Source organism: Bactrocera oleae, chromosome 4, assembly GCF_042242935.1.
Source record: "Bactrocera oleae isolate idBacOlea1 chromosome 4, idBacOlea1, whole genome shotgun sequence".
Taxonomy (NCBI): Eukaryota; Metazoa; Arthropoda; class Insecta; order Diptera; family Tephritidae; genus Bactrocera; species Bactrocera oleae.
The window spans coordinates 2,310,494-2,330,574 of record NC_091538.1 but is presented as its reverse complement, the minus strand read 5'-3'; the positions used below and the strand labels follow the sequence as shown (position 1 = coordinate 2,330,574).

At 35.5% G+C, this 20,081-nt stretch overlaps 1 protein-coding gene across 1 annotated transcript in view; it reads right to left on the bottom strand.

Annotated features, from left to right (window-relative positions):
* The window catches only part of side-V (sidestep V), a 125,341-nt gene that overhangs the window by 39,344 nt on the left and 65,916 nt on the right, over nucleotides 1–20,081 (bottom strand). Inside the window, exons 3-5 of the mRNA XM_036374548.2 lie at nucleotides 16,477–16,612; nucleotides 2,413–2,621; nucleotides 1,217–1,461 (exon numbers count right to left, since the gene is read on the bottom strand). Coding sequence (XP_036230441.2) covers nucleotides 1,217–1,461; nucleotides 2,413–2,621; nucleotides 16,477–16,612 — 590 coding nt within the window. The remainder of the gene's footprint in view (nucleotides 1–1,216; nucleotides 1,462–2,412; nucleotides 2,622–16,476; nucleotides 16,613–20,081) is intronic.

Genomic DNA, 20,081 nt, shown 5'->3' with positions numbered 1-20,081 from the left:
CAGTAGAATAACTGTATAATAGTCAAATATATATGTATGCTGATAAGTTTGTTTTTCAGTCCGGGTCAAATTTGATCAGATGCACATTTTAGTTTTCTTAAAAAGTTTATTTTATAATTTGGAATATTTAAAAATGGCACATAGTTCCTTTTAAAATTTCGTGCATGTATTTATTTGTAATATTTCATCATTATGTCTCCATAGAGATGTTGCTAAGCTTTTGCATTTCCCTACTTGACAATAATTACTGTATTTCCACATGCTTCCTTTTTCTAAAGTTAATCAATAACTTTGCTTTGAAGTTAATATATAAGCGAGTATGCGTTTTTTGCTATTTCCTTGAACTTAGGACTACCTCTTCATTATTATACCCTGAACAGAGTATACAAATTTTGTCATGTTTGTTTGTAACACCCAAAAGAAAACGTCAGAGACCCTTTAAAGTATATATATATATAATATAAATGAACAGTGTGACAAGCTAAGTCAATTTAGTCATGTATGCGAACCAGTCCCACAGTTTCTGAGTTATCGCTCTGAAATTTTGCACCCCTCTTTTTTTTTTTTTGTCGGAACGGCCGATAACGGACCACTATAGCATATAGCTGCCATACAAACTGAAAGACCGGAATCGGAAGCCCTTGTATGGAAAACTTTTTTATTTGTGGAGATATCTTCAAGAAATTTGGCATGGGTTATTGCCTAGGCCTAGGTACTATAGTTTTTTTGTTGTACATGGTACTCCCAAAGAGCTCTTATACTGGCTATTGACTAAAAATCACTAACACTTTGATTAGTTCAATAAGTGACCCAAAAAGCAGCCCTCTCGCACTCTCTCTCTCTCTCTCTCTCTCTCAAAAATTAACCATTTTGTATTTTTTCCCCACATGCATTCCCCACAGATTAAAATAAATATTTCACAACTCATTCCACATTTTAACTTATGGAACTTGCTGACAAGACTCTAAAATAACTTAAAAAACTTGCTTAAAGAACACCTGTACCGCATACATAACTGCCAAAACTCACTTAAATGTGTCCGAAAATGCTAAATTGCACTTACCTATATACATTTACAAGTGCACAACAACAGCAACAACTTTTATTAACAGCACTCAGTCATTCTTAAGGGCAATCACCACAACGCACAACTTACCATCGTGAAAGAGAGCGAAAGCACACACACACAAATACACATGCATATAGAGGCACTTACCGTTAGTAAATCCTTCCGTGCGATATTTTTCAAGTGTAGTATATTGCGAACGGTGCCATCTGGCTGCACATGAAACGAGTCGTCGACGAGCGCGTGTTCGCGCCACCAGGAGACGCGCGGCGGTGGCACACCACCGCTGGACAGGCACGTCAGATTAACGCTGTCGCCCTCCAAGTAGGGACCGGCCAATTGGTCGCGTATTTCAGCGCCGTTGTGATCCAGTATTGTTAAGCGTGTGGGCGGCACTGCGGGTGAAAAATAAGAAGAAGCAGAGTATGAGCGCTTGAGAACGTATGACTGCAGGAATCTCAGGTATGCGAGAATGTTGCACGGAATGTGTGTAGAGTAAAATCGAAAAAGGTGAAAGAAAAACGCAAAGAAATATTGCCTTGGGTGCAGGAAGAGGATGTTGCACGGATGTAATAAGGCAAATACTATATGCTAGTCGCAATTCAAAGGAAGCAAAATCGGCGTTCGAGTGTATTGGCATCACAGCGCAGCAAGAAAAAAAAGTAAAGAAAAAAGTTACAGGTTACAGAGAAAAATGTTATGAAAATGTCAGCAAGCTGACTGGTGACACCTTGCACGGCGACGTTCTAACGAACGTGTGAATGAATGAATTTTTCACACGCCCCTACACAAGCAAACACGAGCTGTAAGCTGGAAGGGAAATGAAAAATGTGCGCTGCGGAAGCGGAAATGCCACGAGTGCGCTTAGTGGCTGGGGAAAGCATGTGATGCGGGCGGTTGCGTATACGCCACAGAGCACCCTTATTCCCTAGTGTATAGATGCTACCGCATGAAATGTGTGTAACACTAATGCCAAATGAAAAATATGAAATCATTTGATTTGCACAACGAAGTTAAAGGAACGCCGCGCTGCTGGGTGGCAGCGCAGTTAAAGTAAAGGCATGTTTTAAGTAGAAAAATTGTAAAAAAAAATGCAAAAATTGTGTACAAAAGTATGTCGACATTTAAAGGGCTTGCAAAATTTAGGCGCTTGCTTTAAGATTTCCGAATTGTAACTCATTTTCACAATAAATTATAAATAGCATATAAAGTAGGCAATTTAATTCATTGAAAGCGAAGCTTTTTATGCTTATAAAAAAATTCCAAAATGTAATCGCACAACATTTTTCAACTTTTTTCTCTTGGGTAGCATTACTTCAATTTTGTTTTTGTTGCCTACAACTCACCTAAAACTGTCACATTAATGCGCCAATTGCGCGTCGGTGATTTATGAAAGTCCACACGACACTTATAGAGGCCCGCATCGCTGAGTTGTATGTTCTTAATGCGCAGCGCCGGCGGATTTGCGTCGTAGTAGAAGTGCGCTTTGTTCTTGAGGACATTCTCGTCCGCCCAAGGTATGGCCTGATGTAGTGGACGACCGCGCGCATCAAAACTGCAAAGAAAGCGCAAAAATTGAATTTGATTAATAAATGAGCAAAATGTTTGCCGACGCTATACAATTGTCAAACATATACATACAAACTAGAAATATGTAATTAAAGAAATGAAGTGTGCGGCTTAAGCTTATTACTGATATATCGTTGTTGTTGTAGCTTTATCCAATAACATTATTCAATAAGCCAACTAATAGCAGATACTTAAGCGCTTAATATTTGTTAATTGCTTGCTTATTAATTGCGACTTAGTGAGTGGGGCAGTGAGAAAGTGAGCTCTTCTAATAAAAGCTGTAAATCTAAATATATATGCATGTAAAGCTTAAACATTATATACTTTGCAAAATGTAAGGATGGCTCATTGAAAAGCCAAAATTCATACAAAAATACAACAACAACAAAAAACATAAAGTTAATACCATCAACTCACATTGTGTCTTGTTGTGATAAAATGAATTAAGCCATAAATAATTATTAGTATTAGCCATAATTTATGGGTAAATGAAGGATATAAAAGACTTAAAAGAGGAAGTAAAATCTATGGCAGCGGCTGCAGTCGAAATGATTTTGAAAGAAAACATTGTATGCATTAGCAATTTGACGCATTATATGGATTTGCGAGGCTATATTCACTTATGAATTTTAAAAAATTAATTTTTTTTCTTTTGCATATATATCGAGTGTACATACATACTCTTATATGCATCTCAGAGTATTCTCCAAAAATTAGAAGTTGTTCCCAAATCGAATATTTTTGCCAAACGGCTGAATCGTTCGACCTGAAATTTTGACCCAAACTTCTTTGCTACATTTGTCAGGTACGAAGTAATACGATAATGTTATTAATTTCAATTTTTTGAGTCACACTATGGCATAAATTTTTCGCAAAAACCGACTTTTTTTTTTTTGGAAACCATCACTTGGAAAAAATCAAAATTTGAACTAGTCAAAATTAATTATATGTAAGAGCTTGTATTCATCTATTGTTCTAATAATTTTTATTGGCTTTTGGATTTTTGATCATTCTAAGCAGAAAAATCTTGCTCAATGCCAGACAACTTTTTTCGGAAGTCCTAGTGAAAATCGGCTACGGGATCAAGCGTATACAAGGTATTTCAGAAAAAAAGTTACTGATTTTTAAGTATATTAAATTCTAAAAATGTACACCATTTTTATTTAATATAAAAAAAGATTCTTAATGGACTTAGCTTCTACAAAATTAATTAAAATATTAGAAGAGTAAGGTTCGTTTAGCGAAAAGTATTAAAAATATAAATAAAATTTTGGATTTTTGTGCAAAAAAAAAATATTTTTCTTATACTTTTTTTGAAGATTAATATTGTTTGTCAGTAGTCATATGAGTACATACCATACATTACCCCTCGTACACTACCATATTATGTTATATGACACGCATATACAATTTTAGCCAGAAGTATCCTTAAACAATGGCAACGTTAGCCCAAAAATCATGTATAGCTGTTGTTGTTATTATTAGAATTTTTCTTAGCTAAGTGTTCAATGAATTATGCGCGCTAATTGAATTCAATTTGTGGCGTCAGCATATGTGCTTAGCGTGAGCGATTACTGGCGCTCATATCAACAAACTAAGAGGCCGTCAATTTATTTGCCAACACTTCTAGGAATATATATAATCGCGTGTATTGAAATGCGAGTGCATGGCAGGTTGCTGTTAGTGCCACAAATGTAACGTTACAAGTAGCAACCTAATGCCATAGGAGCAGATGGTGTAAGCAACTGCTGCGTGGGATTGTTTATGTTTACTTTTGGCTTTCGTAGTTAATGAGTATAAACAGTAAGAGCTGGTAATATATATGCATTTCAGTTCCTATAGGGGGGGCTGGGTGACCAAAGCCGGGAAATAATACTGAAGATTAAATGAGTAATCGAAATATAAGCGGATTGATGTGCGCTGGAGAGTGAGAGTAATAAAACATATTGAGGTGAATTTGATTGTGAAAAAGGTTGTGAACAGAGGAAATTTAGTAAGAGGTTGGGCGGTGGTGTATAATTATTGTAGGCCTAAAGTTGTTAATCTAACCAGTTCCACTGAATATGGTACTTTAAGTTTAAATTATATTTTAAGTTAAATATTGTTTTTATTGAAAAATGGTAAATTAAAAATTATGCTCGGAAAATCTGACATAATGGCTTTAGCACACATTTTTTAAACATTTTAATTTCCTCCATTTTATGTTGCATTTGCTTTATGCCACAATTAAACACCCTTTAGCCTTAAACAAAATTAAAGCTCATAATAAAACTGCAATTTTCCAAAAGTGTGCACTTAATGTTTCATTTGTCAGCAATTAACATAAATTAGTGTAAACATACACAATATCAAAACAGAAGAACAATAGCAACATGAGCAGAAGCTATAGTTGCACTATAATGAAATAAATGGTAAACAAGCGTGTCAAAAGTGTCAAATTGGCAATTAAACGTCGCAGCTATGAAACTTCAAAAGCGCAGAAGAAGCTTCAACACACACACACAAACAGGCACATACAAGCGCTCATGTGAAAACTGTTGACAACTCATTCAAAGTGACAGTGTGGCAACAAATGGCTGTCACTTATCATTAAAACACAGCGATGCAAGCAAAGCAAAGTCTGAAGCTGCAGAAAAAGCAAAAATAGAGTGACATTCTCTTTTGTATACTTCGTATTAAAATTCCTGACATAAAATTCACGCGCATAAAATTAAAAACATAAATAAAACTTTTTATTAAAATTGACAACAATTTCGTTTGAGACATTTGGCTATATAATTTGATGACAGCGCTGATGCACTTAGTCAACGACACCACCCCCCTCCCTTCCTCCACACACATATACCATACGCACACACAGGGAGAGATACAGCACACGATAAACTCAACGTGTCGAGTCGCTTTTAGGCGCTAAGCCACGCAAAGCTGTTGGCGTAAAAGCGAACGTAAAAATGCGCTAAAAGTTAGTGGGTAAATTGTGTGTTGAGTCACTGAGAAGACTGCAGTAAGTCCAAAAACACAACAATAAAAAAAACAGCTATTTTATAGACGTTAAAGGCACCACTAGGCTCGACCATTGGCTGCCGCTGCCAGCGCTACACCGTCGCCTGTTTGTTTTTGCATACAATTTGTTGTTGTTAACAGTTTGTTATTGCTTTTTATTTTTGATATGCGCTTTTAAAAGCAAATACGCAGGCGTTGACGTATAAAATGCCAATCGCTCACGCGCCTTAGTGCGCCGTTATTGTGTAGCATTTGATGTGAACGCATTTTTATTGCCCATATTTTGTATTTCACAAGAGGTGGGTGCAGAGATTGTGGTATGTGGACGGAAGATGAAGTGAAGAAGGCATGTTTAGTGCGTGTGTGTATTGCGGGCAGCAAAATGCCGATTTGTCCAGCAAAACAACGGTAATGCGCTGCTCCCCCCCCCACCGCGCAGCTGCGTTTCAGCAGCGTATTTGCTTGTAAACCGGAACGTGAACACGCTACAGCTGCTGGCTGCTTGACGACAGTCCGTCCATTTGTTTGTCAATGTTTTGACACAATTCATCCAATATGCATTGGGCCATTCAAATTTTACGAGTTCCATATTTTTACATGCCCAGAAATGTAATGAAAAAACTGTGGCAAGATATAAAAAGAAGCGTGGCAGCAAGAAAACTACAACAAAAATGTTTGAAAATATTTTATAGCTGCTGTGCACACAAATTTACATTCATTTTGTTGTTATTGCCACCTTTATTGCCGTTAGACGTTTGTTCACACATTTGCTTTTCTCCAGCAATTTTATTGCTTATCTAAATGCTGAGCCTTATAAGCAAACAACCACGAAAAATCGAAAGCAAGTCGAATAGTTGCCATTTAGAGTAGCGGTTGCTTGTAAATGTGTATGCATACAACTTCTACAAAAACTACTAAAATCGCTACAAAAATTCAATACTAAAAATAAAGAAAATTGAACGCACAAAACTCATCGATATCAAATTTTAAATGATTTTTTAATGCAACCGCATATAATTTGCGCTGCTGCTGCACTGGAAAACCTATAAAATACGCGCTCACTCATGCATATACACGTATACATATACAGCATCAGAAGAATGGCATCAAAAGCAGCAGAGCATGTGGCACTTGCATGAGGAAACGGAAAGTTATATGGCAAATTAAAACCACAGAAGGGATTTGTGACACCACAGCAGTGTTTTCAGTGACACAAGCGCTTTCTGACCCCCCTCTTTCCAACTCAGTGTCACACTCGCCATACAATACAAAGTGTCTCCCACTCTCTGTCTCTCTCTCTTCCTCTCTCTCTCTACCTCACTCACTCACTCCTCCGCACTTGCTTCTATTTCGCTGTCATTTTACGACAATTTAGTGAAGCTTTTCTTTTAGACCCCCCCCTTTCCAGCCGCTACAATATCGACAGAAGTCGGTTATTAAAACGTTCTTACTCGTGGATGTTGGCGAGCAAGTCTACTGCGCGCACATTAAATTTGTATTAAATTTATAGACCAGAAAATGTAATCACTAGAACAGTGTTGCATTTTGATGCTGTAAACCTGTTGTTGTAAGCTCATAAAAACTGATAGCACCACACAATTTAATGGTTTAGCAATGCGGTGGCTTACCATTTCTACATTTGTAGTGCTGCTTAGATATTATAATTGCCAAAAAGGGCAGCTGTGTACTGTGCCCCCTTCTGGTATAATAAGTGTTGTGACTACAAGTAGAATTGGAAGAAAGGCGCTGTCGCATTAAAAGTACTCAGCTCATGAATTTTTGCGAAAGCAGCGCATTTCCCAGCGTTGAATGGAAATCTAGCGGTAGGTATTGTTTCGGAGGTATTGCTACAAAAATATTTTATTAAGAAACGATAATTAATTGCAAGATCTTAATTTTATTTCAATAGTTAAAATATAAAGTAGGAATACTTAACATGCAGCGAGCGACACAAAAAGCTGTAAACTTTCAGAAAAAATCAGACGACTTAAGTAAGTATCGAAAGCTCGACCTACACAAGGGACAGTGTAGTTGTTATAGAAAAGATAATTCTTATGTTCTAGGATTCTAGGAAAAACAAACGCAAATTTTTTGTGGCTATATTCCGTAAAGCAACTGGTTTTTTGTCTAACTACCTCAACCATGTCTATATGCACGGATAATGGTCATTCAGGCAAAACGCCAAGCCAAAAAGTTCTAGAACATATAGAGTTTAATTATTCGAGCTTTAGCAAATGGTAATTTATTTGCAACATAAATATTTTTCACACTTTTCACTGTCATTATGAATGTGTTTCACAAGTTCAATAAAAACTAATATTACAGTACTTACAAAAATAACAATACAATGAAAATTATTAAATTAATTTTGAACAGTTTTAATGTAAACCAGCTCTTACCGACATATATTCAACATTATGTAACAATTTTACGCTTACTATTATAAATTTTGACCTACTTATTCACGTTATTACGTAATGAATGCAATTAGTTTCAATTAGAATTAAATATTTACATATCGATGCCATAAAATTATGAAAATCTAACCGCCGGCGTTGACTAAATCAATTAGTTTATAAATGTTAAAAGCAGAATACAACAAAAAACATAATCAATAGCTCGAAAAGCAACACACATAGGCACAGACATACATTTACAAATACGAATGCATAGAACGTACATTGACTCGCATAATGCATAACTCTCATTGCGATATATACAACAATAATCGTGCGTTGAACTTGCATTAAAATTTAATTTCCTACTTTTTTGAGTACACCGCTGCTGGGCACCAAACAAATTGGCCTGAAGAGTATAATGGCTGTGCTATGCCATGCTATGCGTTGCGTATTATTATGAAATTACGACAAATAGCCGATGGCCTTGCGGCAAACACATATATGTAATATGTATGACGAATAAGAATAATATTGGAGAATTTACACGGGCAATACATTTTAGCTGTAAATGTTAAGTGAAAGTCTTTAAAATAGAGCTGGGAGCGGTTATGCTGTAAAAACGCTCAATTTCACTTTATTAAGAATACAATGGAGACCATTCAAATATATAAAGTTGTGCGAGCGACCATCTACACTACTACCAGACAAGTTTCGGAAGGAGGCTCCAAACAAAACTTTTCTTCGGCGCTACGCCCATCAAATATTCTAAATCGTCAACAAATGACAAAGTATTGACGAAAGAGCAATTCCATTAAATGCGAAACACAACCCAAACGGGTGAAGGTATTGTAAAGACGAAGTGCGTAAGATGTTGAAAATTGATTGGGACAGCGTGGGAATAGCACCAAGTAACCACAACAGTAACAACAGCTTTGGGTTACGGCAATACAACAATATTTTCGATTTAATTAAGTAAGCGGCGTGACAAAGCAAGCGTCGAAAAACTGTTTGACCCTGTTCAAAAATTCATTGGTTTCAAATTGAAGGCATAGCATGAATATCGGCTATTTACTACACAGTGGTCTCACTTTGCGCGCTCTAAAACCCATGTAGAGGATGTAAAGAATAATTTGGAGAGAACGTTTTCACTTTTGTGCGCAAAGAAAAATATGTACTTGGTTGCTACTGTTTGTTGGTATGAGGGAACTCCTTTTATTTGCGCTTAAAGGCAAGAGGTCGAAGTTTTAATTCAATCATATACAATTTTTTTCCAAACAAATTTTTTTTTTTCAAAATTTCATAAAAAAAATTTTTTTTAATGAACAAATTTTTCTTTCTATAAACAAATTATTATAATTTTTTTCTAATTTTAATTAAAAACTTTTTTTCTGGTAATATCGGTAAAAGCGAATTTTCGACGAGTTAGTAACAAGTGATTATTCATCGATCTTCGAAGTACCCAAATATTTTTGTTCTTGTTTCAAATACTACTGGAGGCTCACTCACAAAATGTTCCCGATTTTGGAGAGTAGTCAAAAGTGAAGTCATCTTATATGAATTACAGATGAGTTTTTACAAACTAAAAGAAAATGTTTTTCAGTATTAAAATGTACTTAAAGATTTTATATATATGTACATAATTTCTATAAAAAGGTCAGAAAATCAAAGTTAAGAAAGATTATTGCTAGGCTATTGAAAGTAATTAGAACTGGAAAAGTGGAGATAATTGAGACGGTATTGTATGAGAATTTACTTGTTGAGGTTTGAGAGGCTATGGACGCAGCCCCAAGTGCTTATTTCTTTAACCTCTAAGAGAATGATCGGGCATGTATATTGCCAGAATTGTGATGAATTCACGGCATTTGAAATATTTGAAATTGCTTTAGATTGATCCCTGATATTGCAGGAACCACAAGTAGTCTCATTTAGACTAGATCCGCTTTTTGGAAATTTTAGTAAGAAACCGAGTAAAAATGTAAGAAGATGTTGCAAATTCAGAATGTATGCTTGGGATTGCTCATAAACACCTTTCAATGCAAACATACATACCACATTACTCTCCTTTGATAAGTATTTGTACTGCTGGATTTTATATCGTCAAAAAAAAAAAAATAATAAAACTGCCTTGATCGTTAAACAAAAAGAAACTCCAATTAATTTTCTTCATACATCTTAAGTAAGGGCAGCGCTTTTTGCATAATTATATTTAGTCATTCTGTTTGAGCTACTTAATTTGCTTACGAATTCGTGCTTTTATTACGCGCACGTAATTTCGAACAAAAGAACCGTAATTATTGATTGAAATGTTACAACTTTGTTGTGACATTAAATTAAAAGTCACAGCAACAGCCAGGGGGGGCTTGCGCCAGCGGGGCTCATGTATTATGCATGCAATAGGGGTACACACACACTGACATCTACATACATACAGCTGTATTTTAACCAGACGCGCTCGGCACCGCACCGCACAGCTGCTGGAAGCGCGCGCGCTGCGCCTTTAACATGTTGCTTTCTTCGCTTTGGCTGCTTTTACGCTTAACTTCTGCTTGTGCGTCTGCTTTGTGGGTGCACGCGCAAGCCTGCATGTGTTTGTTTGTGTGCGCGCAACATGATACTGTGAGCGCAATTAAATATTTCTTGCTGCGCTTGTCGCAGGCAAATTATGAAATTCATTACAACTGTCCGAAAATAAAAAAGAAAACAATAATAAAAAAAAATCAATAAACAATCAGCAACAACAGCAATAAAGCGACGACAGCAACTATTTCATGTAACACACAAACAACTACAAACATCTACATATATAGCTTTATGCAAGCATAGAGCATATGCCACATGAAGGTGGCATTAATGGCTGCAACTTTTGTACAAGCGAGCAGCAATAGAAAGAGAGGAGCAAAAATCTGAAAAAATATGTCAATCAATAAAATGTTATAATTTAAATAACAACATGAATGAAATTGACAAGCTAAGTATTTTTCGGTTTTTTTCACTTCATGCTACTAAATACCATTTACATTTCGCTGACGCTTTATGAGCGCACCGTGGTGCTTGTCTCTTGCCTTTATTAAATCTTACATGAGTATATTTAAACTAGTCTATACTAAAAATATATATATACATATATGTATATGGTATATGTGGGTATGTGGCGTTGACTTCTGGGGCGCTTGGCAATTTGCTTCTGAGTATGGGGAGCGCTGCTGCTGGCGACATCTGTTCTCTTTTCTAGCGCCCATATAACTTGCTGCCACATTCTGACACTGCAGCACAATGTAAACTGTTGTTGTATATTTTTAGATATTTTTTTTAATGTCTTGTATCTAACAAAATGTTGACAATAACAGATTGTGTTTTATGTGCGGCATTTTAATGTACACGAAAACACACAAATACCAATATACATACATAAATATGTGTTTAGGCATATACAAAAGGTGGAGTTGCTGTAAATAACGGTGAGTCGAGCCCACTGAAGGAGGGAGCGCTGGCGCAGGCACGCATACTGTAGCAAAACTTAGTAAAACACTTCGATTTAAGATACTATAGACGCAGCAATGCAGGCTGAGTGAGCTAAGTGGCAAATAAGCAAAAGAAGAAAGTATTTAAAACCAAAAAAAAAAAAAAATCCGGCGTATGCCACAAAAAAACACAAGCTGCTTGTGTATTTAATTTAATTTTTGCTGAAAAACTTTTGCGCAAGCACTCCTACGCGCGAGTTCGGAAAAAATCAAAGAAGCCAATAAAAGACTCCGCAACGTTACTACGGCCACTTTGCTTCCGCGCGCATATAAATTTGATTTCCATAGCTGCTGCCCACTCCCTTCCAACTCACGAGACGCAGTCAAGTTGTTTGCCTCGCTGTATGGCATACTTCACCGCGCCGCTTTTGCTATCTGCACAATAAAACGCGCTTTTCTTCACTTCGCACTTTTCTTCTCTCACACACACACACGCATCTTTTCATTTTTTTTATTATTTTAATCGCATTCTTCGCTGCTGTTGCTTTGTTTTCATGGAAATTGCTGTGCAGCTCTTCCGCCAAATTTCACGCCGGATATCCATATCGTTGATGGAGAAGTTGTCGTCAGCGCAGTCAATTGTTGTTGTTGGCTTTTTATAAATTTATTCATTCATTCTTTTAGTGGCCAGATTTACTTACCTCGGAGAGTCATAATGCCTGTCATCCGCACTTTGTGTGCCATTGATGTGACAAAATAAATACTTGCAGCAACCCGTGCAGGGCAACTGAGGCGACGGTGAAGCGCGGCAAAATTAAATTACAAGTATCGAATAAAATTTATCGACGGCAAAGTGCAAACTTGGATTAGAGTGACGACACGGACTGAAAGGTTTGGGGCGTCTTCATGGCTTCTGAAAACTGTTGAATTTAAAGTGCAAGAAAATGGGTGGAGAAGTGTGCAAAGCAATGAAAATGTAATAAAGTAAAATTAAAAAACAAAAAAAAAAATGAGGGGACTTTCAGAGCAAAATACGTATAGGCTCTTAAAAACGTAAGCGTATTTTATAAATAAAAAAAAATAAAAATCGACAAAAAAAACAAAAATCGACAAAAAAAATAGTTTTGTACTTTTTTTTCAGTGTAAAGATTTTGGAGCACACAACTTGTCAATGAGTATGATGAGATTGAAACATCTAGACACTTTATCCTCCATTGTTTAGCTTTCGGCAGGTTGAGGCTGAAGCATCTCGGTTGCCATACTTTTTACGAATCTTGCAAAATGGCTGGAATAGATATTAGCCGCCTCAATAAATTTGTGGCAAGCTTTAGGCGTTCTGTTGATATGCGACGGTCTTTTTGATCTATACCTAGGAGTTCTAGGCATCACAACGGACAAGCTTCTATGTGGTCAATATGCTGCGATCACTGTTGTTTTGACAATCTGGACTAAATTTTAACAGAGTTCTAATCTCGGAAAGCGGTAAATGTTCTACTATCATCACTTTTAGTTTGAAGCTTGTCTTTTAGGCTATGCAATTCTATTTTGCTCGAAATAAAATTTCACTAAACTTCCGCATGACACTCTAATAACATATTTGCGCTTAAATGTATGCTACATAAATAGTAAATGACCGTTATGAACAAATATTATTTTAAAGATATTTGGAATAAAATGTCGGAGACGCTATAAAATATATTAAAAACTAATTATCAACATGAGGAGCTGAATACATTTAGCCCTATTCATCAGTCCGTATGTCTATATATACGCGAAGTAGTCCCCCTGTTTTTGAGCTATCGATCTGAAATTTTGCACACGTTCTTTTCTCACCAAGAAGCCGCTCATTTGTCGGAAACAGCGATACCCGACCACTAAAGCATATAGCTGCCATAAATACTAAACGATCGGAAGCAAGCGCTTGTATGGAAAACTTTTTCATTTGAGGAGTTATCCTCATAAAATTTGGCATGGGTTATTATCGAAGGCAATAATGCAATCTCTAAAAAACTGTTTCAGATCGCATCACTACAGCATATAGCTGCCATACAACCCATCGATCGATTGGAATCAAGTTCTTTTAAGGAAACTTTAGTATTTGTGAAGGGTATTATAGCTTCGATGCAACCGAAGTTAAAGTTTTTATTTTGTTTATTTGTTAAATAGCACTGTTGATTATACGAGTATAATAATATATGATTTTCGCTAAATTTTCAAAACTAAATTGTCTTACTTTCATGTAATTTATAAGTCCTACGCGATTTTCAGCAACAGCATATCTCATCCTCTAATAGCTGCCCCCGAGTGGCCACTTCTTACTCGATATTTTTGAATCTTATTGAACATTTGGGAATAGAAACGCAGCAGCTTGGTCATTCCAATGGACATTACACACACAGGCACATACTAAATCGTGTTCGAGAGTTTCGGACGCAAACATTCATTTACTGTTGTGGGCGTGTTAAATAAGCGCACAAAGTTCTATGCAAAGTTGTGCCACTACGTGACCTTTTGTGTTCAGAGAGCAAGAAAAATGTTCCAAAAGAAACACGGCCATTAAAGAAACGCATTGAACTGTGAGCATTTGCGCTTTTGTTTGTTGGCATTTTTCCAACAGACAAAAGCGTTTGAAACTTTCAGAACTACAATACAAATAAATTTCGTTCTTATGTTGTGGTGCCACGAAAAACAACAATAAGCGAAAGGACATAAAGAATAAAGAACTTAACCAATAACGATTAACATGCGTTGTATTTGTTATTGTTTTCGTAACACTTCTTATTGCGGCGCTTTTGGTGTGCTTGGTGTTTATAGTGTTGTTTGTGTTGTTGTTGTTCTTGGCACTGGATCGATCTTACACTTGAAATGATTTATGGGCTGGAAAACAAATTACTTTGGGCAACACCAATGCGGCAAATAACTAAATAAATAACGGTATTGGACGGAATAAAAATCAAATGGTCGCCAACATTACAATGCGCTTAACAGTAATATGTTTTTATTGTTGTTGTTGTTATACGTTGGTGGGCCGTCGTAATTTAAATTCCAGTTTTGTGTAGCACACACACACATACAACCGCACAAAACACTATAAAGGGACGCCATAGCGGAAGACGGACGCCCTTTTCTATTATTTTTTATAGAAACCAAATCGAATTAAGCGGGGCAAGACAAAGCACCTCAAATAAAATAAATGCAGTTGCACATAAAAAATAGTAGCAGCATGTAAACCGGAAGGAAGCGTAGCAAGCGTGGCGAACTTACGAATTTCCGCAGCGCAATCAATGTGGCAAGGCGCGCGTTGAATTGTAAGCATTGTAGGGCAGCGTGTTGCAAGCGCAAATGTTTCTATTGAGTTATTTTGGTTTTAAGCGCTTTCTGAACTTTTATTGACCTTTGTCGCTTATCAACTGGCATGCTGACTCGCGCGCTTATAAACTAAGTCATCAAAAATGCAATCAGTCAAAGCGTATAACCGAAGTGACCCCAATCAAAAATGTTGGAATGGACGTGAGCGTTCGCTTGTCTTGCATTTGCTTCACTACACTTGCTGATGCTTGCGTTTATAGCTCATAGCTGGTTGGGATCATTGGTAAACCGTTAGCTACAAGTCATCAATTTTTATGACCGCCAATAAATACTGGCACTGGCAAAGTGTCAAGAATAATCAAATACCCGAATAGGATTTGATATCACTACTAGCATATGCTAGGAAATCGAGTGCAATCGCTTGCCACAAGCGCAGACATATGCGGTGTGGCACGCACAAAATGTTACGCGTAAATAGCCACAAATATTTATTAATTGCCTTGTAAGCATAATTCCGTTATTTAGCACTTTGCCCTGCATTCGCTCATAAAAGCGCGCACTCATATGCAGTTGCTAGTTGCTAGCCGCTGAGTACGCGCGTTAATCCCGCCAGCGCTACTTGGCTGCCGTTGCATCTGTTGCACTCACTGACACTCCCCTGCAGCGCTACTTGGCGCATTAAAATATTTCCTTAATAACATTAAATTTTACAACATTCTAGCCATGAAAGCAAAGCATTGATATTTTTCAGTGAAAAAATAAAATAAAAAATATTTCTAAAGTCAATTTTTAATGCTGCCCCATTTTCGTATGTTGCCAGTCACACGCCATTTATATGCAATTCGAGCATTAAATGCGTTGCACATTCATCATTCCAATTTGTTTATATTTATGTAGTTAAGTACATTTGCCTATGCGGTTTAATTTGTCTTGTCATGCGCCCATAAAGGGCGTACACGGGCTGCTACTACGAGCTAGCGATTTATGATCCATAGTTATGCTTTTAATACACAAAAGGGTGATGCGGCCCCTGATCATTTGTAATTTGTGCATAGCATTGATTTATTACTTTCTAAAGTGCCAATTTATGTCGATTTACTTCGTCTGGGACTTAATAACACCAGCTGGCCGCCTTCAAGTGATTATAAATATAATATTTTGGAAGTACGTGTCGATATTTGGTCATAAATTGAATTCGCTAGAAATATGTCGGCTGATATATAATATTTTTGGAATACTTTTGTATTAATAAGTCATATTTGGCGGCACTTAATATAACTGGATATATGTGCATTTATGCAATGAAAAAATGTGATAAAATTTATTATAAATAAATAAATTGGTTTGGTTTGCTGGTATTTGATCTGTATTTTCAGCTTATTGTAATCGGTAAGCCATTTTTCTACGCGCCAATATGTAGGCAATGCCTAACTATACATTTTATATTAGTGCGCCAAAATGTAGGCAAGTACTTTTATATAAATTAAAAGTAAGTATAAGGAATATATTACCAAAAAGTATTGTAATATACATCGTAGATATTTTGTTCAATGATTATATACAGTCAGTTATTTTTGGTCTCAAACAACTGTTCAGCACCTTTCGTAATACGTCTTTATATATTTATGGGATATACTAAAAAAGTATTATGACTATTAATTGTACTTACGTATAAATTGGCTTGACATTGCCCTGCCGATACCAAATGACTAGTTGCACCTTATCAGCCGTCATTGTGCCCGGCAATAGGTCACATGGTAGCGCCACCTCCAGCCCCACAGCTGTTTGCACCTCTGATAGCGGACCTGTAACGAATTAACGAATAAAAGCGTAAATATTAACTAATATTAATTAAACTAATTTATTATTATCAGCAGCAATAAGAGTAAAACAGGCGCATTAAACGCAATAAAACGTAATTAATTACTTAATTCATTAAATGATTGGAATTACAGATGACCATGGGTGTTGCGACGCAGTGGCCTAAACACACATACACACACATGTACAATATGACAAGAGCGTAAATGCGCCCAGCTATGCGTAATCATATGCAGTTATCTTGGTAATGCAATTGAGTTGTGATAATTTAAAATTCAGCGCCACACAGCGACCATAAAAATTGCTGACAAACAAAAGTTGGTCATTAGCTAAATAATATTTTTATAATATGTAAATATATATATATATATTTATACATAATATATATAAGTGTATTTGCTTTCTTCGCGCTCGCCATGTAAGCTGCCGAAAGCCAAACTAGCAAATGTGAGAAGTTGAAGTATTTTAATGGGAAAAACTTGGTAATTTTGCCAAATTAGCCCCACTAAATAACCATGCGGTATCATAAAATTATAAAAGCATAAAAATATTAACAAAAACCCGGCAATAGTCGATTTGAGTACCGCACCTGTGTATGTGTGTCTAAATATTTCTGTGTTGGTGTGAGCGCGTTGCTTCAGTGCAACCAAGCCCGACCACAAAGTGTTGAAGTCCATTAGGCAAATTGAATTGCAATATTAATAACAATAGCTATCGAGGACGAGTTATGCCGTGTATGTATGTGTAGGAATATGTGTGCCTTGGCATATGAATTTCTGTGGGTATTTGTGTATTGTTGTGGCAGCGCTTACATTTAGACCACAAACAGCTGAAATTCGCGTTCGTTCGCCCCCTGAGTATAATGTTGTATCTATAATTGTTGCAGTTGTTAGAGTTGCATAATAAAAGCCACAAAATGTTTTTTTTTCTGTCCGACAACTATCAATATCGAGCATCGATGTCATATTGTTTAATAAAAACAAAGCGATGCGATCAGAACAATACGCCAAGCTCCAATGACACACAAATACTTTAAAACAAGCATACGTATGCATACATATATGCAAAAATACATTTAGTATATATGTGTATATATGTGTAAGTAAATAGAGTGTATATATAGCACAAAAACCTTTCATAGATATGCAGAGCAAGGCAAAGTGCGATACCTTGAGCTAGATATCATGGTAGCATTCACTTTTTTACAATTAAAACGGATTTATTGAAAAGTTGACGAGACGCTAAAATGTATAGTATACAAACACATATACTATATTAAAAAGCTATAACAAAATTACAGAAGAAATTTAAAGAACAAATGCTTTTAGTTACATTTCTGAACTTCGTTGAAACGCTTGACAGTTGTAGTCTAGCTAAGTCACTAAGTGTACTAGTTTATTGTTGGAGCAAAACCTTTTTAATTTAAAGAGAAGAAGTATACAGTAAATAAATGTATATACTTCAATATATAATATATATTGTACATATATATAGTAAATAGATATTTCTCGTTTGTACTAAATTGTTATCAAAACTGCGAGTTTAAGTTCGACTGCTTGCTAAAACGAGTGGAGTTGAGATAAGTTTTGGCTTGGTCAAGGATTCAATTTGAGCGGAAATAAAAATTAAGCAATATTTTACATAAAATTCTATGTCAAATATTGAAAAGTTGAAAATACAGAAATTTATTCCAAAAAAAAAACTGTTCTCATTTCAAAGCAATGTTTCTAAAACAAGTTCATACATTACCATACCATCATACATTTTAACTTCAATAAATAACAATAACAAACACTTTGAAAAACTGTTCTCAGCTTGAAAACTGTTATCATTTTAAACTTCAAACTAATGCTTCTAGATAAAGCTTATATTACAAATTATCGATTAAATCCAAAAAAAAACGGTTTAAACGAGTTTCTATTTCGCTAGTATATTACAAGTAGTTAAATAATAAGTTTAAACTTATTTTCAAGGTTTATATGAGTATTAAGAGAATATAACATTTTAACTTTTATTCATAAAACTTATTTATCATTAAATAACAAAGAAATTACTCATTTATTTTATCATTTTATTTACAACTTTCATTCCACACGCTTTTTTTAACATCAACGCGCTTAGCAATATTAACAGTTAGTTTTCAATTGTAACAAAAAAAAAATTGTAAATACGTCAAATGAGCGCAATAAGCAGTGCTTAGTGACCTATATAACAAAAATAAATAAATAACAATAATAATAACAATAAAATTGTATACGCATCAACCATATACGAGGTGTGTTCAAAGGAAAAGGTGAATTTTGAATTTTTTTGTAACGTTCTTATTTATTCATAAATATCTGTTTGATTGCCTTCAAAGTAGTCCCCCTCGGATATAATACACTTGTGCCAACGCTTTTTCCAATCTTCGAAGCATGCATATGCACACGCTCGCATATAAAATGCTTTCAAATCAAATCAAATTCACGTGAAATTCTACCAGTGCACACACTAAATGGCGTTTAATTGCTTTTGTTGTTTTTCTTTCTGTCCACTTAAGCTTCAAATTTCAATTTGCCTGATGTTTACAGAGAAAAGTCTTCTGAAAAAATAAAGTCACTGTTGCAATAACAAAAACAAATTAGTGCTGATTTCCAACTAAAAACGCTAAGCGCACGATTTACGCACACACACACACACTCATACATACAAACATGCATCTATATATTTATTGTTATTATTTTTATTATTATGCAGAAGTTTGTTTAATTTCGATTTATTTATGAACAAAAATTAAAATGCAGCGGCTTCTCTGTTTTTAATGCTTAATATGACAATTTGTTGTTATTTATATGTTTGGTTTTGTTTTGATTTCTCTTTTTGTTATATTTTTTTTACCTTTGAGTTGCCATTAGGCTGGACGGTCACGTTTATCGCCAACGGCGCCAAGGTAATGCTTACAGTTATTAACAATAACTGTTGATAGGAATTTCATTCAATGCGGTTTTTATGGGATAAATGTAAATATTATAAAAACAGACATACACACAATCTCGTGTGCATATGTGGGAGTATGTTAGGAAACGCTTTGTTGATCAAACTTTTTGTATGCGAGCGTTTAAAAATCTGTAAAAACAAGTGATATTTTTATAGGGATTAGGCGTTGCACATGAGTACACGTACTGTATAAATGATGCCAGTGCATATTGTACGGTTAAACTCGAATTTAGAAACAATATACTTTAAGTATGTGTATACTCGCATTAAGCAGTAATAATTTTTTTAAGATTTTTCTGATAATTATTTTTATTTTGCAAAAACTGTTCCTTTGTTAAAAAGGCAGTACTTTAGCGTGTTTAGTTTGAGGCTTAAACATGATTGTATGGCTGTATCCATGCATGTCATTTCATTAGACAAAAACTGTTCCCACCCAACTTTTTTTCATAGGTAGCTGAAATTAATAGCTGTGTACTG